Genomic DNA, 25,082 nt, shown 5'->3' on the forward strand with positions numbered 1-25,082 from the left:
CCGTCCCTTGTGTCCCACGGGTGGGATGCACCCCCTGCCTCCCCTGCGGTAGCCCCACCAGCAGCTGCTGCAGCAAGGCTCTGCTAGGAGGCAGTTTGCAACCGTGCTGCAGGCGAGCAGGTCACTAAAGGGCCCGTGGACGAGCTGCCTTGGCCCCTGCCCTGACTGTGCAGGGGCACGTGCCATCCCTCGTACAGGCGTCACCCCGTGCACGCCAGGCTGCTGGCACAGTGCGGCGGCTGCCGGGGGTCTTGGGCGGCACGCCTTCACCTGGGGGGGATTACACCCCAGAGTCACAGCATGGTGGGGTGGGAGGGCAGCTCTGCAGACCACCCAGCCCCCCACCACGGCTGGCGCAGGGGCTCCCCGAGCAGCCGCACAGAGCCGCGTCCCGGCAGGTTTGAGTGTCTCTGGGGACGAGACCCCCCAGCCCCCCTGGGCAGCCCGGCCCGGGGCTCTGCCACCCTCCTCGTGAAGAAGTTCTTCCTCATATTCAGGTGGGACTTCTCGTATTGCAGTTTGTGCCCGTTGCCCCTTGTCCCATCACTGGGCACCACGAAGAAGAGCCTGGCCCCATCCCCCTGCCACTCGCCCTTATGATATCAGAACCCACCAATAAGACCCCCCCCCCCACAGCCAGCAAGAGCCCCTCTCCCTGCCCTCCCCGGGGCTCCTGCCCTCTCTGCGTTGCCCCAGGTACTCCCGGAGAGCTGGCCACTGCCCCACCGAACACCATATGCCCTAATGTCACCGCTGCTGGTGCTTTCCCCGGCTCATTTTCAGAATGGCAGACGCCCCCTCCTCCCCGAGAGCCGACGACTCTGTACTTTCCTTGACCTCACCGCCTGCCCAGGGAGCAGGGAGCTGGGCACGGTGACATCTCAGCGCTGGCAGCTGCGTCTGTGGCAGGACCTTCTGCCTCAGCCCCGTGGCCGGGCACAGGGCAGGGGCTCTGGCAAGGGGTCCCGCTGCAAGAGCATACAGAGCCCCTACTACTCACATGTACCACGGGCTTTCTCCTGGAGCTTTGTGTCAACACAAGCCAATGAAGAAAGCATCTTATGAAAAAGCAGTTTGGTGTTAAATTAAGCAAAAAGAAAAGGTAAGATAAAAAGGGGGGGGGGGGGGGAGAAAAAGAAGGGAAAAAAAGAGAAAAAAGTAAAAAGAAAAAAGATAAAAAGATAGAGGAAAAAGAAAAAAAGAAAGGAAAAAGTAAAAAAAGGTAAAAGTGAAGAAGTGGAAAAAGAAAAAGGAACAAGGAAAAAGTAAAAAGGAAAGCAACTGCATCCTATGGAAGGCAATTGATAGGTGATTTTCAGCTTAGCTTCTTGTCACCACGACACAAAACTCTGATTGCTTGGACCACCTGCCGGGCATCTTGCTTTAAACATATCATGGACAAGTAAAGCACCGCTCAGTTCCCTCAGCGCCGGCTGAGCACGTCGTGTAACGGCTGCTGCCATGGGTTTTCCAAAAAGGAGAAGTAAATACCTGCAGCGAGGGGAAGGGATGGAGCAGGCCTCGTCAGCACCGTGAGATGAGCTTCCAGACGAACTCCTAAAGGCGTTCTGGTTTGAAATCACGCCAGTTCTGGTTTTGCAGAGCATAACTCGAGCCTGCACTGGGCAGCAGTACTGTGAAAAGTGAAAACGTAGCATGGACTAGAAGGAGACGGAGGGGAAATAGATAAAGTGCTCAAGAAGAAACCGTTGACCTGCATGGCTCCGCAGGCAGAGGCTCACCCCGCTCGCCCCTGCCGGCTCCTGGCAGGCAGCGGGGGGGCACGTCCAGGGGCACCCCCAGGCTCGGGGGGTGCAAGCTCTGTGCCTCCCCTGCCCGCCCGCTGCCCCCAAACCCCTCTGCAGTTCCCAGCTCGGCGCAGTTAATCACAGCGGGGAGGTGCTGCCGGGACAAACCGAGCGTGTCACCCACATCCAAAGAGCAGTGACAGTGACACGGTCCCTTGTGTGACACCTCCCCGGGCACGGCTGGGGCTTGGGGCGCCGAGACCGGCGGGTGTGCGCCAACGGGAGGCGGAGGAGCAGGTGAGAAGGGGCGATGGGGGGGTGGTCGGGGTCAGCCCCGCTGCCCCCGGGGGGGCGGCGCTGGTTTCGGTCTGACTGCGCTGCCCCCAGCCCCAGCGCTGCGCGGGGAGCGGCGCCCGCGCCTGGCGGCCATCGCCGCCGCCGGGGGTCCCTGCCCCGCCCGGGGGTCCCTGCCCCGCCCGGGGGTCCGGCCCCGCCGCCCCCCGCAGGGCCCCCCCGCCGGGCCGCGCACAGCCCGAGGTGCCGGCTGCCTCCCGCGGCCGCGGGCAGCGGTGAGTAACGGGGCGGGGGGGGGGTGGGGTCGCCTGTCGAGGGTGGGGGTCGGTGCCCACACACGCGCACACGCCCCCCGGGGGTGCGAGGTGCTGAGGAGCGGTTCCCGGGGTGCTGGCGCGGCGGGGAGAAGGTCAGCGGGGTGCTGGGGAGCGCAGCTGCCCGCGGGTGGGTGCTCCAGGACCTGGCTGCCCCGGGATGCCGGTCGCCTCGGGATGCTGGCCACGCTGAGGGGTTTGCTGCCTCGGGATTATCCTTGCTCCAGGATGGTCCTTGCCTCGGGGTGCTCCCTGCTTCGGGATGGTCCCTCCCTCAGGATGCTGGCCACCCCAGGATGCACCCTCCCTCAGGATGTTGGCCACCCTGAGATGCTTGCTGCCTCAGGATGGTCCTTGCCTCAGGTTGCTCCCTGCCCCGGGATGCTCCCAGCTCCAGGATGGTCCTTGTCACAGGGTGCTGGCCACCCCGCGATGCTCCTGTCCTCGGGATGCTGGCCACCCCGGGATGCTCACTGCACCCTGGGACAGAGCCACCTAAGGCAGCACAGTGTCAAAGGGCTGTTCTCTAGCAATAACACTGCCCCGTTCCTTCATGCAGTCAGGTCTTACTAAATACCTCGTGCTTGGTAGCTCTGGTGAAAGGCACTGACCTCAGGCAGGATGGCACCAAGGCTGTGAGTGCTGCTGTCCATGCTGGGCCGGTGGCAGCCAGCCACCCATGGTGCAAAGTTTACCTAAAAATGCAGTTAGTGTTACTAGGGACACATAAGCAACAGCACAGTTTGGGCACAAATACCGTATTTTTCTGGGTGAAATATCCCGGTGAGAAACGTTCCTCCTCTTCCCAGCGGTGCGCGGTTGCTCCCGCAGGTTCCGTGATAAGACTCTGAGAACAGACTCTTGCTTTGCATGGAGCTTTTCTGGGGAGAGTGGGGGCAAGGGTATAAAAAGTTGGTTAAAAGCAAAATACAGAGCTTTTGCGGTTTGCAAGCGATTTTGTTAAAGAACTCGAGTCGACTGCTGTAAGCAGCCGATGTGATTATGGTGAATCCACAGGTAAAAAAAGCGTAACTGCTATTTCGGAGAGGTAAGTATGCATGAACAGGCACCATCTGGTGCTTTGGACACCTGAGGTACTTCCTCTGCTTTGTACTTACCAGGACAATGGCCATCATATTTTCTGTAACCTATGCACACCAACTCTGTTTTCCCTCATTGATGTGGAATCTGCATAATTTTTTCTTCTTAATTCCTCCCCCCGCCCATATATTTGCTCTAAGCTGAAGGTTATTTCTCATTCTTTTCTCATATTTAACTCTGATCTCAGTTTACATGCTCTGCTGCACTCATATGATGCCTTGTAAATCGTCTAGCACTTACCTAAGTAAACCAGTGATTAAAATTATTTGAAGTTAGACTATTTTTGTCTGTTGACTCAAGTATTTTGGGTACAGTTTTGCTGTCAGAAAGCAAGCTGTCTGAAGGATGTTTACACGGTTACTGGGCAATTTCAGTTTATTGGAAGGCAGAGCATTTACTTGAAGAACTTTGGTGCTGTGATTGCTCATCCTCGCAGTTAGTAATCACCTACGGAAGGAACCGTGTGAAGTGTCTGTGTAAAGCTGAGGCACTGCGGCAAGGCTTAACATTTAATTTTGAAGAACATCTGCATTTAAATAAACAAAGTGCTGATATGCATTTTGGCAAATCTTATGCATTTCAAATTCACCTCAGATATCGGTTCACTTGCTTAAACACCATGGAATGGATCCCATCTCATTATGTAGAAAAAAACCTGAAATAACTTTTTTTTAATATATTGACATACATGTGGCAAAGACTATAGTGTGCAATGCATCCCCATGGAAGCGCCCCTTCAGCCAGGATGGCAGGAAAAGCAGTCAGGATATAAAGTTTATTTACCTTTATCAAGATGGCACCAAGTTATCAAAGTAGCTGCATCCCTGTGGCAGCTCAGGTGTTATGGAAAGGGCTCCTTGGTGTGTGCGCTGCCGAAGCAGCTGGTAATAGTCTTGCTGCTCCTGTAGTTCTGCAGGGGAAGGGTAAAAAAGCAAATAGTTGTTAATGCCCGTTTCAAAATGCACGGGAAAATACTGAGACTTGGTTCAGGCTGGGCGCGAATGATTTTTGCGAAGCATTTGTGTTTGTAACTTCGGAGTGTGGATTTGATCGAGTAAGTCTAGACATGGCGTAGGTTTGCATTCAAACAAATTTTTGAGCAATCCTGTGGAGTTTAAAACATTTCCGAAGCTGTTTGGTTTGCGTTGCCTGCCGTGGGGAGCGGAGCAGTCCTGAGCAAGCTGCGGGGGCCGGGGGGGGGGGGGGGGGGGGAGGGGAGGGCTGGCCTTTTGGGAAGCAGCCGGAGGAGATTGCCGGGTTGCTGCTTCCCCAGGTCCGACCCAAATTTGTACGTGCAGTGCTCAGGTCTGGGAATCTTGAGACTGTGTTTGCCATCTGAGCTGCGACCGGTTCCCATGGGGGCAGGGTCACCCGTGCAGAGGCTGAGCGCGGAGCTGCCGAAGCTGCACGGGGGTCCTGGTGGGGCACAGAACCGTGCTGCCCCAGCCAGAGGAGGCTGCGGGGTTCGGGGGGGGCTGGAGTGGGGCGGGGGGTACTGTGGGGGCTCTGTGTCATGGGGACAGGTAGCACACGGGGTGCTAACGGTTTGTTCTGGTGCCTCCAGAGGAAGATTTTTGGTTCTGTGCTTGCAGCGGGGCTTTGGGAGGGAAGGGGTCAAATACTTCTTTTTCTGAAGCACAGAGTTTCCTGGTTTTAAAGCACAGAGCTTTAACGTACCCATAACTCTGCCGCTGCCCTCGCTCTGGGGAGAACCAGCCCAAAATCAGCTCCCTCCCGCTTCACATAGGGCCTTGGGAGTCACAGCTTGGCAATGCTAGGAGTGAAATAAGCATTTTGGATTTTCTGAAGTTGTAAAATAGTAAAATACAAACATCTGTAAATTATTTTCCCACTTTCGGGGAACTGGTAAATGGTATTCTCTGTATGGTATTTCTCTATAGGGAGCAAAATGCTACTTGCATGGATTGTGCCCGCAGCAATTTGGTTGTTGGTGCACTTCACAGCAGGTAAGATTATTTTTTTTTCCTATGTAACAATTATCACTTAAAAGAATTGCTCAGGCTAATCAAGGGTTGGGTTTTTTCCCCCACTTTTGCGTGGTATACTCGTAAACATCTTCCTTATTGGAGGGAACAAAATGTGGTGCTCGGTGAGGTTTATGCTGTAATTTCTGTAAGAAGCCCCTGACCCCTGCTGCTGCCGGCTGCACGGGCAGGCTGCAGCCGCGCTCTCAGCTGAAGCAGTGGAGCTGCTTAGCTGGTCATGCATAATTAGCAGAGCTGGTTAGCTGGTCGTGCATAATTAGCACCGCAAGCCTGTTTCCTTTGCGCATTTAGCATCTAGCAGAGCTGCTAATAAGTTACGCAGGGAGGTTACCTCGTTTAGTTCAAGGTAGAGCTGCTGGGGACAGGAGAAAACATCCCTACAGATAGCTTCCACCGAGACTGGCAGGCTCCCAAGCAAGGAGGAGCAGTGTTCCAGCATTTTCCCTTACCTTCTGCCACTGGTGTGCCCACAGCCTGGGCGCCCCACAGCCTGCCCTGGTGTCCCGTGCGTGGAATCATCCCGGGCCACCTCGAACAGACGACACCGCACAGGGCGAGGTCTCTGCAGGTCCAAGGGAACCTCACTGCTCTCTTCCGTAGAGACAGGCCTGCCACTGCTGGACCGAAACACAGACATCTCCTTAAACCATGATGGAAAAAAAAAGAATTCAGATAGCTTTTGCCTGGCGTTGTGCTTTTCTGTACACCTGGCAGCTAGCCCGTGGTTTCTAACCCCAGTAAACAGGCTGGTGAGGCTGGGCACAGCGGCACCCTGCAATTCTTGCATTATAAACATGGGGAGGCCCCCTGGAGCGCAGCACGCCGTACGAGCTAAGCAATGTATTTGCATTAAAGGCTTGTTTTCCCATCCCGTTGCAGAAGCGTGCAGTAAAGGCAACGTGACTGCTGGCAAACTTCCCGTCGGCGCTGCAGAAATATGTGACAAGGGGACCATGACTGCTAACACTGCTCCTCACGTCCAGCCTGGAACCAGCATCACGCTCGTGTGCCAGCTGAGGCCCCTGCCATACCCTGAGCAGTGCAGGATAGCCATTTTCTTTAACGGCTCTGAGCTGATTCGCAATTACAGCAGTTCAGTAAGCACCAGGTTTCCAGTCCATACATACGGCAAACACATGTTTACATGCAAAATAGTTTGTGAATACAAGAAAAAACTCATTTGTGGCATCGATATCGAATCTGGAAGTAAGGAGAATTTAATAATTCCTTGTTCTTAAACATTTCCTGTGGTACCTCTGAGACAGGTGTTAGAAACCAGCAGTGGGTGGTCTTTTCCAGAAAAGGTGCTGTCATTTAGCAGCTTTGTGTTTCAAATATTCCAGCTGGAGCTCTGCAACTGCATTACTCATAAACGGAGAGATGCTAAATAAAGCTGCCTGCTCAGAGCCAATATCATACTCCCTCCTGTCCTACCCCTGACACCCACCAGTCTCTCCAGGACTTGCAAGAAAAATTCTAAGGACATTTTAGATTTTCTTCCAGCCTCATGGGCTGATACTGCTGCAGCAGTCATCTGCTGTATCAGTGCTGCTTTGCTTTGCTTTGCTTTTCTTTTTTAGAAAATTATAATAATGGTTAATTGCTTCAAGCAAAGCTTGTGGTGCCCGGTCTGGAGAGCCTGCATTCATCTGACACCCTTAGTAAAGCCACTGGGGTTTCACTTAAGCATCAGAAGCCTCAGCAGGCTGCAGAGATCACAGACCCCACTGTTTTCCCGTATGAAAATTATCGGCCTGAATATTTTGCACTTACTTGTCCATCAGCTCCTGGAGGGGGGGAATCAACATAAAATTACGGTTTCTTAAGATGTCTCCTATCAACATCTTTAAGGAAGACTCTGATAAGAATATCTGTTTAAGATCCTCCAGATGAGCCAAGAAATGTGTCGTGTATCCAGTACGGGACAGACGGCCATCCCACCTGCACCTGGGATAAAGGCAGGCTCACCTACATCAACACTACATACGTGGTACAGTGAGTAACGCAGGGACATAGGTTCTGCAATACCTATACTCATATCTTCGAGGGTTTTTTTTATTTTTACGTCATTTATTGAAGCTGTACCCTTATCAAAGCATGTGAAAGCATTGGTTCCCAAGTCAGCCCAAGGCTGCCATGATGGCAGAAGCCGCAGGAGCAGCTGAAGCCCCTGTTCCACCCGCATCCACGTGTGCCGCATCGCGGTGGGTGGGCTCCGCCGGGGTTCAGCGGGTGAGCAGGGACTGCCGAGGCACGGCTCCCTTTTGGAAAGCGAAGGGTAGCCAGGGGAGTCACCTGGAAACGGCTGCTCCAACCTACTGCTTTCCTGTGGCGGGGCTCCTTCATGGTTGGCAGTGCCTGCACCAGAAACTCTGCCAGCAGAGCTGCTCACTGTCTTGGAGTTTAGCTGAGGAGGCAGAGAGGGACTTTGCTTGGAAATGTGTTATTTTTGCTTCCTGTTTTAGATCCAACCTGTATTTTTGTTTGCTCTGGTTTTGCTGGGCCTTCGCTGAAATAGATTGTGGTGACTCCTGCGGCAGTCTGTGGGGAAGGAGCAAGGCAGAGCCTGTCAAGGCACCTTAGGAGACCTTTGGGACTCACTGTGCAGAGAAGGAACCTTATTACAAACCTCTATTCAAGCAAATTTCTGGGTAGAATGAATTAGTGTTGCTCTTTGCAAGACGCAGGGTAGGCTGAACTCACCCCCGGTTGTTCCCAAGGTGCTGCATGTCGACCACTTCCTTGGCCTGCAAGGTTCGGTCTTCTTCACCTGCTGCTTCTTCACCTGCTTCTGTCGGCCAAAGTAGCAGTAACTTTCTTACTAGCTTGTAGAAACCTGTTGCTGCTCTTTAAGCAGAAGGAGAATAGATGGGTAACATGCAGAAGAGCAGAGAAATGCAGGTATGGAGTCCTGTAATTGTTGTGACAGAGAGAGCGAGCAGTGCTGGCTAGTGAATTATTAAATATATTAAAAAATACAAAAAGTCAGCCTGAAGCAATGTAATACAAATGTCTCTGGTTCAGGTGGAAGGAAATACAGAGAGAAGCTAAATGAGTTACCCAAGGCAATGGTTGAATGACAGATTGAGAATTAGAAGTTGTGTTTGAAGCCATGCACCCTGACCATTAGACTACAGATAAATTGTATTTTTAACCACTAACATGTAAAAAACAACCAAGAAAAGCAACCAAAATCCATCATCCCCCCCCAGATTCTGTGTACCGACACCTACGCTCACTCATATAGAAATATTAGGTAGCCACTATACCATCAAAAGGAACCTGCGCACATACTTGCAGCTCAGGGGAAATCCAGAAGTATTTCCTTTTCTGCAGTTAAACCCAAAACCTGATTTAGCTGGAGGAGTATTTACCGTCACCACCGTCCTTGAGCGGACAGACCTGTCCAGGGGCAGGTGTCCTACCCGGTGTTCAGCGCCGTGGTCCTCCCTCGGCAGCCAACATGCTGCTGGGCACCTCAGCCCCACGGCACGCCAGCCCCACGGCACGCCAGCCCCACGGCACGCCAGCCCCAGCCCGGGCTGAGCTGTCTTGGCGTAGGTGAGATATTAACCAAGCATTTTTCCTTCTGTTCCAGGCTATCAAATGGGACGGATGTCTTATGTGTTTCAGAAAAAAGTCTCAATAAGAAGTTTGGCTCGCTGGCTCTCAGCAAGTTGAATTTTGACTGTACTTACACTGTTGTGGTTGCTGCCTCCAATGAGCTGGGAAGTGCTTTTTCACAGCCGCTGGTGTTCATGTTAATAGACATAGGTAAACGCGTTACTTGCTGCCTTTCAGTTAGCCCTGGCCCTTTAGACAGACCTGAAAACATGTTGAGCGCTTTCTTATTTAAACCACTCAGAAAAAGCATCCATCCAGTCTAAACCAGTAATTCTGTTTTCCACGTAACCTCCCATTCCGCACCACGCTGCATATCTGAGCGCTCTTTGCTTCTTTCTGTTTTTGCTGCTAGTGAAACCACATCCTCCCAACTTTCTTGTGGAATTTGAAAATTCTTCTGTGACCAACTGCACCTTCTTTTGGCACGGTGAAGCACAAGCACGGCACTGCAGGCTGAGATACCGTCCGCTTACCAGGCACACTTGGAGCATGGTAATCCTCGTTGGAACAAAGGAGGTTACGATCCTTGGAGGTTGCTTTAATATCATTATTTCTTACTAAAATCAAATTTGCCCAAATTTACCTTTCTCTGCTCTTTAACACCATATGTAAGAAAAACTACTGCCTACTGGTCAAAAGTGATCGTTGGTCTAAAACTGAACAAAGGTAAAACGCTGATCCTGTAAAAAAGCACGTGCATGAGTATTTCCCCGCATGTCCAGCGTCCGTGTGATGGACCAAAGAATCAGAGGTTATGTCCGACCCACCGCTTTCCTGGAACACAGTCAGCGCTGCCCGCCGCTGGTGGCTACTGGCGTGCCATTGCCCCGCATCGGCGCCCACCCCCGTGTCGGTGGGAAGCCTCTGCTTTTATTTTGAGTGGTAAAAGTTTTGCTTAAATTTGAGTAAGACGCATGAAAATTTGTTATCTTCACATAATTAAATGAGGGATTTTTTCAGATGAAGAGCTGCAAGCCCGATGATTCATTGCTTCATTCTTTGAGCTGTTCAGGTTGCCTCCGGTCAGGGGTTTCCCCGCTGATTTTTGAAGACGTGTTTTGGCTGGCTGGGCTTCCTTCGGGCATTGGTAATTCAGCCTCAACCTCTAGTTCCTTGTGAGTTTAACGTTATGTGTCCTTTATCTTCATTAAAGGTTGAAAGCTTAAACTGCAGTTTAAGTGAAAAATGCAGTCTTCACGGTCTGGAGCCTCACACAGCCTACGAGTTTCAGGTCAGCTGTAAAATTCACCCCAAGCGAGGACTGTGGAGCAACTGGCGCACGTACCAGACGTGGACTCCCGAAGCAGGTAACACCAGACGGCATCTCCTCCACTAAGCCCAAGTCTAATATTTGCCTACAAGTGGAAAATTTAGCTAATGCAGCCCAAACACTGCTGGGGTTTTGCTGGCTGGTTTGCAGAGGCTCTATAGGTCCAGATCCAGAGCCAAAAGGGAAGTAATTTCTGTAAGGGAATTGCTTTTCTAATGAACAAAAAAAAAAAAAAAAAAAAAAAAAAAAAAGGAGCCGTTCAGGTTTCTTGCAAAACAGGAATTGCAAGAGCGCACCGAGGAGGTCCGGAGGATGTGTTTATTTGACATTGCGGAAGGTTGGAGGGATTTTCCCAGAGCCGTAGTGTCCTGCTGCATCGCGGCATGCCTGGGAGTGGCAGATTGTGCAGCTTCACTGGGGAAAGAAAAATACTTCGTATTGGCTCATACCTGAGCGTTTCACTGAATTCCCGCAACAAGCCCATAGCTAAGCCTGGGTGACTGCTCTGTCTCCCGCTGGTGCTAACACCCCCCAGCTTGGGCGGCATGCTGGGGCACCCGGAGCTTGCTCGGCCGCTCGCGGAGGAGCTGGGTGAATCGGCTGGGAAACTGCCTGGGCGCTCTCAGTTCTGCAGGGGCCAGTGGGCTGAATTCTGCCAACTCATCTTTTCCCAAGTGGAGAAGTTATTTCACCTGGAGCCTGCCCAGGTGAGCCCTCCACCACGCCATGGAGTCACTGGGGACCCCCGTGGCTTCGGCGGAGCAGAACCTGGCCTTCGGGAGAGATCCCACCAGGAATCCGGTGAGGAAAGGGCGTTTCTGCCCCAGAGGAGAGCCCGACAGGCTCCAGGGACACCAGCGCCACCAGCCCCACCAGTTGCAATGCCGGCTGCCCTGGGCTGGCTGCCCACTCACACCCCTGCCTGCCCCTGGAGCCGCACAAACGCGCGTGCCACGGGACTTTCAGTTCTTGCAAGAGGAGAAAGCTTCTCAGAAGTTTGTGTTTCAGCAAGGATGCATCAGCTGCTTTGGCATCCTCTCCTTTCATCTCCTATTTAGCTTTCATTGCTCTTTTTTTGTCAATTACTCTCAGCTTTTCAGGCGAGCGCCACTGTTACTCATGCTGTTCACCACTGCTGGCAGCACCAGTTTCTGTAAGGAGCACTGATTGATGCAAAAGGTGTGAAATTTTCCCTCCCTCCCCCACTTTCCTCTCAACAGTTTTCTCGCCCTTCTCGATGCACCCTGGGCTTGCCACGGCATTTGTGGCCATTACCCCTCTACCCAGCCGGTGGTACAAACCAAGAATCTTTAGCGAGTGGGGGAGCGTTGTCTGTCCCCAGGCTGGGTGACAGCAAGGGCAGGTGGGCGGCAGGAAGCCCTGGCACCCCGCAGCTGCCCGTCCTTGAGGGAGCTGAAGTCCTACACATGAGCCTGGCCTTTTGCAGCCTCAGGAGTATGCCTTCTCGATGAGGGGAATTTTTTTTCTAATTTTATATTAGAAAATTCTAATTTTTATATATATAAAATTCTGTTTCTCTAAGCGTCACCAACCACAAAACTTGCTTTATGCAAGCACTGTTTAAAGTGAGCATTTTTTCTCCCCCTCCGCTAATTCATGCAGCTCACACATGAAATGAAATACAAAATCCAGGCTGGACTCTGACAGGTGCAATCCCATTTCCGCCCCCCCCCCCCCAGGTTTGAGCTTGCCCCTTCCTCCCTCTTTCACGGCGAGTGTGCTCTGGGTTTATTTCTTCTGTCGGTCCTGCTTATTCTTTCTGCACCAGTCGCTGTTTGCACTTAATACAAGAGAAATTGCTCCTAACACTGCTGGCACTGGGGGGTTCGTCTGCCTTTGAACAGAGCAGACAGCCGGCAGCCCCGCTCTAACTGGGCTGTGCAACAGCTGCCCGCTGCTCAGGTTGTTAGCAACAATGACTGCTCGAGTCTGATGAGTTCATGCTGGCCAGGGACCCCGAGGGACCCTGAGGGACCCAGCCTTGTTACCTTTTGGCACGTTGCCTTTCTGTAGGCGCGCCCCCGATTCTGAACTGCTGAGGCACATCTACCGGTTTCTGCAGCCGGGACTTTGCTTTGGCTTTAGTCTGGAAGGTTCATCCGAAACACCAAGGGCTCCCAGTCACCCTGCGACCACAAGGAGACCTGTGGGAAGAACGGGGGGTTTAAGGCACCCCTGAGGAGGTCCCACCTGACCAGCTGTTGGAGACACTTATTGCCTAGAGCCAGGCAGCCAGACCTCACAGACCCCACAAACCCCCCCACCTGAGGCTGCCTGTTTTAGGGCTGATGTAGCCAGCCCCCAGGACCCCAACTGGCCTCAGCTTTCGGGCGCAGGGAAGAGCTGCTCCTGTCACCTGGGTGTGCAGGCTTCCTCGGGAGCCGTCCCGAACAGCCGGGCAGGGTAAAGTCCTGCAAAAAGGACTTTATTTAAAAGAATTTAATTTAAAATTTGAAATTTAAAATTTAAAAGAAATTTCAGGGGAAAAAAAAGGGTAAAGCAGAGAAAAAACCTCTCTCGGGTTTATGGCTTGTTCTCTTCATGAGCACCAGCTCCAGCTGCCACGGCACCAACGGGCTGTTACATGTTGCATCATTTCAGGGGCATTTTAAATCCAAAATTGTAATTGTCTGGGGGTTTTTACCTCCTTTGCCTACTCAGTGTTGTGTTTTGCCTCAAAGCACAGCCATTAATGCTGCTCACCTTCTCCTCCTGTGCCAGTGCCAACCGGGATCCTAGACGTCTGGTACCGGCAGCAGGACATGGACTCCCAGCAGCAGAACATCTCTCTGTTTTGGAAGGTAAGCTCAGCGCAAGCTAAGCGGAGGCAGGAATGATCAGCAGGGTTAGCGGGGGAACCCCGCCTTACGCGTTCGCAGGGTAGGACTGAACCCAAGGAGAGCACAGGGTTCTTGCCAGCCCCCTGTGACAGGGGCACGGACCAGCTCCACTGCCCAACTTGCCTCCCCTGGGAGGTTCAGCAACTCTTTTCCACCTGCAATTTCCCTTTTCCAGTTCCCCAAATTTTCTGTCATGCTGGAAATGCGAAGCGTTCCCAGCCCATGGCATCAGTGGAGGTACCACAGCTCAGTTACCACCTACGGAAGACACACATTCCCTCCCCCTTTCCACAAGGCACCCTGTGACCCTCACCGTATAGCTAAGGGGACAGGTAACAGCCTTACACACTTCCTAATTTGTTTTCTAATTAATACCTCCCTCTCCTTGTCCTCCGCCTTGCCGTTGTTTGCTGCGTTGGCCACACACGGCCAGGACAGAAGGTCTGGGAGGGCAGGAGGACACCATGTCCCACCTTCCCCACACACCATGTCCCACCTTCCCCACACGCCATGTCCCACGTTCTTTGCATCTCTGCTTCTGGATATGAGCTTCCTTCAGAGCTCTGTTCTGCTTACACGAAGAACAAAGCAATGAAGAACTGGGGAAGCAAAAGAGGCAACTTATTGCTATAGCCCTTTAAGGTGACCATACTCGCAAAACCCCTGAGCTGGATGTAGGCTGAGGGCCCCGTGGGCACCCCCGGCACGGCTGGCTGGGGCTCTTGCCGTGCAGCTGCAGCAGGAAGATGCTGGTTTTCTCTGCAGGTGTGAAGCAGGTGCCGGGTGACCTGCATGCGAAAGGCTTTGCTGATAACCAAGCTGCAGATCCGAAATGGGACAAACGCAGAGTTGAAAAAAGCCGGTGGCTGGTGTCTGCCAAGCAGAGCCTCCTGCGAGCGGAGGGCTGAGACCCCAACCAGGGAAACTTCAGAAAGAATTCAGATTAAAACCCAGCTATAGGGTAAAAATCCCACACTACCATACACCACCACCCAGCTCAGGGGAAAGGCTTACGCCAGGTCTGCTATACTGGTGCTCCCAGTGAAACCAAGCCCTGTCACCAGTGCTGAGTTTCTCCAGCATTACCAGCCCAAATCTCAAAGCCACATCCAAGAGGAATTTACAGATTGTGGGGCATTTTGCTGTGGTGGCTTTATTTCACCACCGGTAAGATATATATATTTTTTTTTAAAAGCATGAATTATTTTTGACTTCCAGTTTGCAATCTCTAGATAACATTCCAATTACTGTCATACCTCCTCCCCATCCCCCCAAGCACCATGCCATAAGGGAAAGCAGAATTCTCCTGTCATTATGTGACTCCAGCCCTTGCGGCTTGAAGACACGTACCTCTCGGAGGCGTCCCTTGTGGCAGCGAGCTGGCGGGACTATGTGTCAAAGCAGGCTTCCTGCAGCACCGTTCATAAAACAGGTCCAATACATTGCTCTTATAGCACTCACCACAGCTACAAAGCAAAAGACTCGGCCTCAGCACCATGTCCCGTCAATATATGTTCTCCTATTTTCACACAAGTCCCAAGGAAAAGATCACCAGTATAATTTTAGCAGGCTTGCGGAGCAGTTCCAGTGCTGCATTGGTCCTGAGCCACTGCCAAAGCCATTGTCACGGTGCAAACATTTTCCTATTTTTGAAAGTGGTTTTTCTCTCTTCCTGTTTTTGTTTTCTGATGGCAAAAAGCAGCCAAACAAAATGAACTTGCTGCATAGGAACCGCAGGAAACTGAAACTGAGAGCACAACTGCAAACACCCGGCGTGGAAAAACCAGCCGGAGGTGTCACAAAGGACAGCACGGAGCAACTCTGCAGAGATGTCTATTCCGAGTGATTAAATTTAAATAATTATTTGTCATAGCTTTCAGTAGAAATCCAGATTTCCCCCCCAGAATAAAAACCGGCTCATTTTCGCAAATCCAGCTGTGCAGTTCATACTCTTTTTTTCCACACCTTGTGAAAAGCACGGCTTGCATTCAGACCCCAGGAAGGAGAATGCTGCGTGTTTCACTGCCCCCAGCTACACTGCTGCTTGGGAAGTCAGCGGCTCGCAGCAGAAGAGCTTTACTAAACTGGAATTAAACAGGAATAATAAATAGGAAATAAAAAGATATGCAGCCTGAAGAGAGACTCTCAGGTAAATGCGTGCTCATGGCCCTACCATTCAGATGAACAGGTTACACCAATTCATACCAAATGAGTTAACCCATTTCACGCGGCTAGGGGCCACGCACTGTCAAAGGTGGAGCAGTGGCAGAGCTGGGATAAGGCTTGGGAACGGAGTACAGGCTGCAGGCTGTACAGCAGCAAAATCAAAGGGAAAAATCACGACAGGCTGTTACGTGGTACAGGTTTTACACAAATGTGCAAAATCGTGGTGGAAAGGGGCAGTTGCGCAGCAAGGACACTAGCTTTCTTTGGAAAAAGCATTATTTGTGTAACAATAAGAGCACATGTTTACTTACAAACATGTATGCTTAGGTTGGTACTGCGAGGGCGATGCAAGATTTGTACTGCGGGCCAACAGATATTAAATTATTAAAAAAAAAAAAAAGTATTACAGAAGAAAGCAGTCTCCACAAGCAAGCGAGCAACCTCTGTAGCACTGCTTGCTTCCTTCAGCTTTTAGAAGGACGTAGCACCTGATAATCGGTTACCAAAGAACATCAGCCGGGGTGTGCTGCAGCCCAGCATGTGGCACCACTGCTGCACATAACCTCTCCACTATTAAGAGCAGAAAAGGAAGAGAAAAAATTACCTTTCTCTCAGAGCTCCTCACTTAAATGGGGCGGCTTCAGCATCTGGGTTAGGGTGATGCTCCACAGCCACCAGCCGCTGCCAGGCAGGGGGCTGGGGGAAAACCTCCCCCCTGCCCTGCACAGGTGGGCGAACTGCAGTCCCCATGAGTGCCAGCTTGCCAAAGCCTCGCTCAGGAGGGCTTATGGTATGGCACAAAGACCCCTTTTGTGGCCATAGGTTTGTTTAAAAGCAGGTGAAATACTCGGTTCACAAACAGCCAACAGCAGCATCCTGCAGGAGCAGGTCTGAACCTCCGTGGGCAGCCTGCTGCAGCACCCCGGCACGGCACCCCGGCACCTTTCTGCAGCCTTTGCTTGTCAGGAGAGGGTAACAAATGCATTTTCCTCGCAGGCTTTGGGCAAGGCAGAGGCGAGAGGAAGAATCCTGCAGTACACAGTGACCTTTGAAGCCCTGGGCCAGCAGAACCTGGCGGCAGAAGCACACCATACCACCCAAACCAGCTACGCCAGAGTCACGCCGAGGGTGGGCTACAAGATAACCGTCACCGCCGAGAACTCGAGGGGCAGGTCCCCCCCGGCATCCATCATGACCGAGCCGGGCACCCAGGGTAAGGGCTTCTGCTGGGTCTGGACCACTGGTAATGCCACCAGTGCTCTGCTTTGCACCATGCACCACGGCAGCGTGCAGGTCCCTCTGCCGTGCGCTCATTCCCATCTCAAGGAATCCTCGGGGATCCGTGGACTCAGTTTGTGATGTGGTCGGGGGGCAGTTTCATGACGCAGGTTGCCCTGCGTTAATACTGCTGTAATTATACCTCGGCCCCTCCCGCCAACACAGGTAAGCCACACCATCAGCCACCCAGGCACCTGACACAGCAGAAAATTAACCACACAAAAAAAGGGTCGTTTTTTTTCTCTTGCATGAGGGAGGTAGCGGGACTGAAGAGAAGGTGATGGTAAGGGGAAATCACACAAGTTTTATCTCCTGTGAAATTGCACTCTGCTGTAGCCACACAGCAAAATTAACAAGTGTTCCCTGAGCTCACCCAACCCCAAATTTCCTGTGCCAGTACCAGGCACAACAGAGCCTCACAGCCTCAGGTTGTTCATTTAAAGAAGCATTTTGCTGTTTGTACTTGTCCTGGTGTAACATCAGTAAAGCAGCAGCAAAGCTGTTGCCTCACCTTTTCCCAGTGCGGCACGGAACACTGGCAGGATGCTTTCCTCCTCCAGGGGTGGATGCACGGCTCCTCAGCTCGCAGGGTGCATTGGGCACAGGAGACCTTTGTTAAGCAGAGATAGGATTAGTGCAGAAATATCGCTGGTATCTGATCATTTGGAGGCAAGTAGGACAAGAACTGCTTTGTGGGCTCAGTTCAACTGTATTCGTCAGAGAAACTGTTCAGAAAAGTGCTGGGTTTATACTAGGGATAAAACATTGACGACTTCCCCAACACTTTCTCCTGCAGGATAAAGTAACCTGGCTGTGAAAGCAGTAGCTTTGGTGTCACGGAGATGCTGCATGTTTGTGGCTCTATCACGGGAGCAAGGACTTAGTTATGTCTCATGACAGCATCTTCTCAGGGTTTGGGGACGGTACAAACAAGCAGCGCTGGGGATGCTCAAACCGCTGCACCATGGGACAATACAAGAATGTGGCTCTATTCCTGTCGTCATAGAGGTCACCCTTGCATAAAGACCTTTTCTTTCAATTGCAGTTTATTTTTGTACTTCACAGGGTGCTGAACTAGATGAGACACAGTAAAAAACACGTATCAAACTTACCGAGCCCGCCCAAGGTTAAGGCACGTTTGTGCTGACGGTGTGTTTTTTGTTTGGTTGCTCTTTCTCCCCGTAAGATCTACCTCCTCCTCAGAAGGTGACTGCCGTAGCCATGGGAAATAGCAGCATCCTCGTCAGCTGGGAGCCGCCCATCAAATCGACCGCATCCATCAGCGGGTACGTGGTGGAGTGGGCGGCCGCGCAGAGGAGCTGGCGCCTGGAGCCCCCCCCAGCCTGGGTGAAGCTTCCAGCAGCCAACCGGTCCGCACGGATAGCAGGTAACTGCCACTCTGGGTAGGACACGCCTGAGGCATGTTGAGGTCTGCAGCGGGTCTGCAGATAAGTTAGTTGACCTCAAAGACTTAGCCGTGTACCTTTAAGACAGCCACAAATTGTCAGGTATGTAAACAGGGTGTGAAGAATCGGAGCTTAGAACCGCAGCATACGGGCACCTACAGCAACAGCAAATAGCAAGCAAGAAGGAGGACACAAAAACCTATCAGGGTCTAACACCTGCACTGGCTAACATACATAAATAGTTTCTATAAACAATAAAGGCCATTTTGTCCGAACCCAGCCACGCAGACATAGTGTTTCTTTTAAGTCCACCTCGACTTGCGTCACCACAGAGGCACCATTTTATTTTGACAGCCTTTTAAAGAACAAGTCCAATTCTAATTGTTATCAATTCAGCATAAGAAATGACAGCTTTTAAAGCTTTCGATATAGAAGGAAAAAAAAATAATCTGCAGCCACTCTGGGCTGAGCTCTGCAGCTGAGGTTTGTATCAGGATTAGTAAAACGTCTCTAAAAAACCCCAGTCCCTCCAGACTGAAACAAGCCAGCTAGAGGTACAAGAGATCAAAGGCTCAAGAAAAGACGATTTCCTTCCTACTGATTGTTGGTTACTAATCCCAGCCAGCACTACGTGTCAGTGTTCTGCACACCGACTAGTACGAAGTTATGTGGAGGGTGACAGCGAGTATTCCCCTCGTTAGTCTTTCCTACCCTCTGTCCCGGAGCTGTGCCTCCAAGGTAGTTACATCCCCACTCCCGAACGAGCTGGCAAAAGCAGCGTACTCACGCCATGGCTTCGTGCTCTGCTCTGGAAAGCAGCAACACGAGCTCCTGCTGGTCGGGGGCCGGCAGGAGCAGCCCGGAGGAGGATGCTCACATGAAATCATGGGGAAGAAACAGGGTGTGAGTTTCTCATGCCTCCTAAGGGACCTCAGGCATAGCCAAACCCTGCGATAAGCTGGGTGATCACTGTTCACCTCCTGCCCTTACCTGCAGCACAAACTGGGGCCCAAGGGTTCCTTCAGAGGGTACCGGTCTGCCAGCGGCTGTTGCTTCAAGAGGAACAAAAGGATTTGCCCTTCAGGAGCACCAGCTTCACTTGCTTGATGCACAGGAGGGCTCTGCCAAGCGATGAGGAGATCACAAAGATTTTTCTTCCTTCTTTATGACAGATGCATTAATAATCAAAAGATTAATCTCAGATTTAAGCAGCTTATGTAAATACTTCAGCCACAGCTGTGAATACTTTAACCAGTAACCATCCACTTTTTGTTTCTTTATTTAGAGCACATAAAAAATAATGTGTGCTACCAGATCAGCATCTTTGCACTCTATCGGGATGGAGCTGGACAAGTGGCATCAGTTAGGGGATACTCAAGAGCAGAAGGTAAATCGCAGTAATACTCCTCCAGATGCTTTTAACCTAGCTGAAATGCAGCTTTAAAAGTCAGTCTTACATTTTGCAGCACCATCAGCCGGCCCCCAGATGTACGCAACACCGCAGGCAAACGGCGTCTTGGTTTCGTGGGAGGACATCCCTGCGCACCACCAAAGGGGCTGCATCACGGGGTACCACATCTACCTGCAGAAGAAGGATGGGCAGGCAGCCCCAGATGTCTACAGTAGGTATCTGGTGAAGACCAAGGCTCTGTGGACGCGCTGTGGGTGGAGGATAGAGGGGAGCGAGAGGGAGATGCCTTCAGAGAGCTCCGTGAAGTCAAGGACTCACAGGAGGGCTGCCAGCGAGATTCCGTCAGCCCCTCTGCTGCCACCCCCAGCAGCCCTGCTGCCCCAGCGCTTCCAGCTTCAGTCAGGTCCCTCCAAGTTACTCTGAGCGTGGCATTTATCACATCGCTCCTTGCTTTTTAAATGTATTTATTATTACTATTTTCTCAAGTCATAACCAATGCAAACCTCTATAATTATTGGCAGGGTAAAATAACAGATTTCATATTGGTGGCCTCCACCAACAGACGCTGTGCACGCGAGACACGCTGGGCAGGCAGCACGCGCCCCATTCCCACACCTGCTTTTCCCACCCAAGCCCTCTCCCACTTTGCCTGCGTAACTCCCAGGCTTCCACTCAATATTTTTTTTTTTTTCCTTAACTCGATTCAGAAGTTGCGTGGCAGTGTTTAACAGGTGCTTCATAGCTCCACCATACAAACCTCATTTTAGCCTGCAATGCTAACTCGCCAAGCGACAGCAGCCGGGGCCGGCGCGCGCAGCTCACACGGCAGCACAGGTCTGCCCGCAGCCCCAGCTCTTCCACCGCCCTTCCAGCGATTCAGTACCATAGAAAAGGAAATTAATTAAAAGGAGCAGATACCTCCCCACGCTCTGAGCTCTGGAAAGCCAGTTCATCCCAGCTAAATGCAGTAAAAATTTGTGCTAGGTGCTCCATTGGCATCTCCCGCTTTTCCTTGCAGCCATTTCCAACGTGACTGCGCAGCGCTGGTGGTACCTGGCCGACCTGCAACCCGGGGAGCTGTACACCCTCGGCATGACGGCGTCCACTGCTGCCGGAGAGGGGCCCTGGGGCAACAGCGAGCTCGTCTGCTTGGAAAGTAATGAGCCCCTGCCAGGACGTGGGGCTAGGAGAGCTCCTAGCCCTTGGCCCCCTGTTTTCCACAGGCTAGAGACGCTTTTCCTGCCTCTCTTTAATTAGCAAAGATCCCTGGTTGTTGTTTGATTACTGTAGGTTTCTAGTTTCAGCTGGCTTTAAAATGGAGCATCAATCTGCCTCCAAGCTCCCAGCTCTGTGCCAAGGCATCAGCCCTGCAGTTTATCAGTGGCTGAAGGCCAGCAGGAGGGTTGGCTGTGGAGGGGGAAGGGCTTGGTCCCCTCCAGCTGCTGGCCCAGATGTGTGCGCTTTGAGCTCTGGCACAGGTACCCGTGCTGCCCCCCACATCTCCCCGCGCTGGCGGCTCCCCCCAAGCCACTGAAGCAGCTGTCCGGGAGCCTTCCCAAGGAGCACGGCATCCCGGGGCTCCCGCCGCGCACATCCGCCTCGTGGGGTCCGGTCCCTTCTAGAGACCTTCTCCCAAAGACTCCTGACCACAGCTAGTGGCAGCAGTTGGAGTTTCTGCCCTGGAAGATGGGATTGCTTAGATCAAATTTGCTTTGAGCCCAGATCAAGGAAAACCATCACTAAACCCTGAGAAAGGGGTTGATAAAATTTATGCTGAGGTAGCATCAGAAAGTTTGCTGTGCTGCATTTCCTCCCCAGCAAAAACTTCAGCCGTGTACGTTAGGAAATTTGTCTCAGCAGCGTGGGACTGCGGGAGAAATCCAGGAAAGTGGGCTGGAGAGGAAATTAAAGCAATCCAGACAAGTTAAAAAAAGTTTCTGGTCTAAAAGCTGGATTTATGACAGCTGCATTTCAAGCAGGTAGTGCAAGCACAGCAAAGCCAAGGTGTCCACTGAGAGGCAGTCAGCCACTGACAGCTGATTAAACGTGATGGGTTTTGCAAGATCTTTCCTACCTCACCCCCCACTGCACGCAGCACCCCGAGCGCACATCCTCATCGATACTTAATTGAGTACCGGGAAAGACACTGGCACTTGCGTGCTCTGGATCATGAGCTGCGTATCTCAGGAGACGTGGTTAGACATCTCCACATCACAAAGTACTGTTGTCCCCAGCAGTCCACCCAGATTCCTGGTTTTGAACCAAAAAAAGTTGGTATGTTTTCTGGGTGCAAACGCTAGTCAGGCCATGACTGTTGCCTGACTTGAGCTAGTGTATTTAAATCTTTTATTTTTTTAAATAAAGATGAATGATGGGCGCTCTGTGTTTCAGGTGCTGGGGGCTGGCTGACTGTTGTGCTTACCTGCGGCATCTTCATCTTCTCAGCCTGCATTTGTTCTGTACCTCCGGCAAGAAAAGCGTGAGTGGATCCGTTACCTTCCAATAAAACACGGAATTGTTATTAGAAGGGATGGTCGTGTCCTTTCAGGGCAGCTTGGGGAACAGTGAGGATTGCTCTGAATAAAGGTTCTGGACTACATAAATGACAAGAAGAACACCCGTCAAGCGTAAAATATAGCTTTATTTCATACATATTGTGAATTTTTAACCTAGAGCTCAAGGTCTGCTTCTGCTGAAACAAAACTGAAGGGGTACAATCATTGGCCATTGACCCGGGAGTAGAGTTACACCTTGGGATTAAAAACTGGTTTATTTTAGAGCAACACACACATGTTCGCAGCCAGATTTTCCAGGGCTGGGGCTCACGGCCATAGCCAGCAAGCTCTGGATACATAGAGGTTGTGCTAGTGATCGCAGGCAGACATCTGGCACACATCTGGCAGGAGGAGGATGCTGGGCAGCACCTCCCTCCACTCAAGAGCTGCACTGCCCCGTCAGCCACCCGGTGCCGCCTCCGTAGGTCCCTGCTAGGGCAGGTTCATGATTAAACCTGGCGATCACATGGACAAAGAGCACGTCCCAGGTTGCGCTGCAGGTATCAGAATTCACACTTAATTGCACTTATTCAATTTGCAGGTTACACTCGCTCCTCTCCACACTTATGCCGCAGTGGCAGAGCAAAGCCATTCCAGACCCAGCTAACGCTACATGGGCTAAGAACTACGTGTCTACAAAGGTAAATTGTACTTTTTCTTGTTTTTCTTCAAATCCCACCACCTTCAGGGGGAAAAAAAAAAAAGCAAAAAAAAAAGCAATCAGAGCCATGCAAATCTCTTCATGAAGCAAATCCAGCTATTTCTGATAGTGGATAAGCTCTCACGTCATGCTCGACAGTAGGATGTATCGGGCAAATTAAACATGAGAACACAGAGAGCTTGCATTTGTAGCGGCATTAGCTGCCGTGCGGAGGGATGCTTATGCGGGGGGCGGGAGGTCACGGGATACCCATCACACAATTAATTATCCCTGCCACGCATGCCCACCCCGAGGGCGAGCTGGGCTTGCCCTGCAGCCTGCCCCTGCACAGCGCCAGCGGCTTTGAAGAGCCTGAAATAACTCAAGTAGAGGAAGCCTTCACGAAGCCTGGGCACCGGGACAAGCTCCTCTTGGGCAGCACCGGGGGCAGCGGCTCGGGGCAGGAGACAGAATACCAGCCTCTCCCCAGCACGGCGGACGGGGAGGTTTATGAGCAGCAGCTTCCTGACCTCTACAAGAGGATTGTGGTGGAGGCGATGGAGCACACAGAGACCGGTCCAGAGTACATCGCCAACCCCGTCGCCAACACGGATGCTGCGTACCTCCCCCCAGTCACAGGCACTACCAAAGACCTCCCTGAACTCGAGTGCGACCCACTCCCCGTCTTCCCAACAACTTTTTTGACACCCATAGCTTCCTATGAAGGGAACGTGACTTTGGCTACGGTGAAAATAAGCTGCAGCTCGTTCACAAGATAGGTGGTCAGGGTGATGTACGCCCGGCCCAATTTTTTGGCACTTTCCTACTCGGTGTGTGTCAGCAGAGCCAGCCCAGTAACTTGCACTTGGTAACATTTAACTGACAAGACCCCCAGCTCAGGACCGTTTCCAGCACTGCCCGTCACGCCTCGCTGTACCGCACAGCGGCTCCCCGCACCGCGCGCTGGGGGGAACCGAGGCCAGGCAGCGGTGAGCGCAGGACTGCGCGACCTGCCTTCTGGAGAGCTTTGTTAATTACTCCGGTTGGCTGCCTCAGGCCCCTGCCCCACTGCCTGAGCACCAGCAGCTCAGCCTGGCTTGGGCCCCCCCCCAGGCACCGGGGCCGTGCTCAACACCACCCCAGCCGCCGCTCACGTGGGAAGAGCGAGGAGCTGCACCGGGGCCGGCACTCAGCACCCCAGCCCTCGCTCCTCCCGCTGCACGCAGCAGGTCAGCGATGCCACACACAGCATCCGCAGCCACCCGTGCTAAGCCTCATGCCCTCCAGCAGCATTCCCCACCGCAGCCCCAGCACTGGCACCGAGTCACCGTGTTCCCCGCAGCACCGGTGCTACAGCCCGCGTGGGCAGCGGGAACACGGCCGGAGCGGGGCCGGCAGCTCAGCCCCCCGCCTGCCCTCGTGGCTCAGGGCGGCCACAGAGAAACCGGCTCCAGAAATAAAAGCAACAGGCAGGCACGTGTGCAGATGGGCTGGTGGAATGAATTTAAAGCATTTATTGAAATATTCTAATTACAGGTTTGAAGTAAGTGTTACACATTTAATGACTTTGTTTACTAGATGTGTGTATATATAAATAAAATGTTGGAAACCTGCTCTTTGTTTCCTGTTGTTTTCTCTGGTCAAGCTCAAGTGCTAACGCTGCAGCTCTACACAGAATAAGGTGTCTTGAAAAATAAAGCCAAAGCACTGCTGCTGAGGTAGTCCAGACCTGACCTTACCTGGAGCATCCTCCTCCTCCTCCCCAGGATCGAGTGGCTGCTTTCCATCCGCGGCTACACAAGCTGTTGGGCAGTTGCACAAGCTGGTGACGAACCCCTCCTGTGATACCACCACCACCTCAGAGCACCTCCATGAACAGCCACGGTCCAACGTGGCGAGGAACCAGCCCACAGCCGCCCTGCAAAGGTCTCCTCACACCGCAGCGAGATGCACCTGCATCACATGGCTCTACCTCAAGGCCATGGCTTTCCCCACAGCCTTTCGCTTCATGTGAAAAGCAAAACTCAAGTGCTGGGTTAGGGAGGTGTCTGGTGGCTTGTTGCCCGTTTTCATTCCAGATGTGCCTATGCTACCTTCTACAGGAGGCCCACGCACTCCCAAGTTCAAAGGCACTGCAGGCCAGGCTGACACCAGGGTCTGCTCACCTGGCCCGGTGTGCCAAGGTCTGTGCCTCCACCCACGCTGCGCCCCCACCTCTGCAGCGGGTGAGTCTATCAACATAGGTGCGTGCACCAGAGTTTTAAAGTTTCTTAGGAACACAAAATGCAAACTCTGGCACCAGCTCTCCTGGCGTTAAGCTTTGCCAGCAACGCCCAGAGCACGCCTCTTTGATCAGCACAAGCCATCACAAGCACCCTGGCTCTTCTCAAACCTGAGCTCTCCAGCCT

General features: G+C 52.3%; 1 protein-coding gene and 1 long non-coding RNA gene across 3 annotated transcripts in view; one reads left to right on the forward strand and one right to left on the reverse strand.

The window, feature by feature from the left end:
* LOC114014113 (uncharacterized) overlaps window positions 1-15,224 on the reverse strand; it is a 26,501-nt gene extending 11,277 nt beyond the window's left edge. Inside the window, exons 1-10 of the long non-coding RNA XR_008749081.1 lie at window positions 14,569-15,224; window positions 13,715-13,817; window positions 13,082-13,167; window positions 12,367-12,522; window positions 10,256-10,771; window positions 7,759-9,585; window positions 5,913-6,080; window positions 4,241-4,367; window positions 2,934-3,237; window positions 1,492-1,634 (exon numbers count right to left, since the gene is read on the reverse strand). This is a non-coding gene — a long non-coding RNA (uncharacterized LOC114014113). The remainder of the gene's footprint in view (window positions 1-1,491; window positions 1,635-2,933; window positions 3,238-4,240; window positions 4,368-5,912; window positions 6,081-7,758; window positions 9,586-10,255; window positions 10,772-12,366; window positions 12,523-13,081; window positions 13,168-13,714; window positions 13,818-14,568) is intronic.
* On the forward strand, window positions 1,630-24,647 carry IL12RB2 (interleukin 12 receptor subunit beta 2). Of its 2 annotated transcripts, none has more exons than XM_055815773.1 (16): window positions 1,630-2,045; window positions 5,359-5,424; window positions 6,343-6,669; window positions 7,344-7,458; window positions 9,062-9,237; window positions 9,440-9,579; window positions 10,241-10,394; window positions 13,100-13,179; window positions 16,381-16,597; window positions 17,849-18,049; window positions 19,354-19,455; window positions 19,535-19,690; window positions 20,498-20,635; window positions 21,871-21,958; window positions 22,576-22,675; window positions 22,989-24,647. In XM_055815773.1, the coding sequence occupies exons 2-16, from the start codon at window positions 5,367-5,369 to the stop codon at window positions 23,451-23,453; spliced, it is 2,517 nt and encodes an 838-aa protein (XP_055671748.1). In that variant the 5' UTR covers window positions 1,630-2,045; window positions 5,359-5,366; the 3' UTR covers window positions 23,454-24,647. The 2 variants fall into 2 exon arrangements, with proteins under 2 accessions (XP_055671748.1, XP_055671749.1); XM_055815774.1 differs by having other exon boundaries at window positions 23,027-23,183.
* The last annotated feature ends 435 nt before the right edge of the window (window positions 24,648-25,082 follow it).

Source organism: Falco peregrinus, chromosome 10 (assembly GCF_023634155.1).
Source record: "Falco peregrinus isolate bFalPer1 chromosome 10, bFalPer1.pri, whole genome shotgun sequence".
NCBI lineage: Eukaryota > Metazoa > Chordata > Aves > Falconiformes > Falconidae > Falco > Falco peregrinus.

What these genes read in the sequence shown, in the direction of transcription:
- IL12RB2 (XM_055815773.1), top strand. Translation starts at nt 5,367, where the DNA reads ATGCTACTTGCATGGATTGTGCCCGCAGCAATTTGGTTGTTGGTGCAC. An exon ending in ACATCTCTCTGTTTTGGAAG is followed by an intron (nt 13,180 to 16,380) that starts GTAAGCTCAGCG and finishes TTTTCCTCGCAG; the next exon opens with GCTTTGGGCAAGGCAGAGGC. An exon ending in GGGATACTCAAGAGCAGAAG is followed by an intron (nt 19,456 to 19,534) that starts GTAAATCGCAGT and finishes TACATTTTGCAG; the next exon opens with CACCATCAGCCGGCCCCCAG.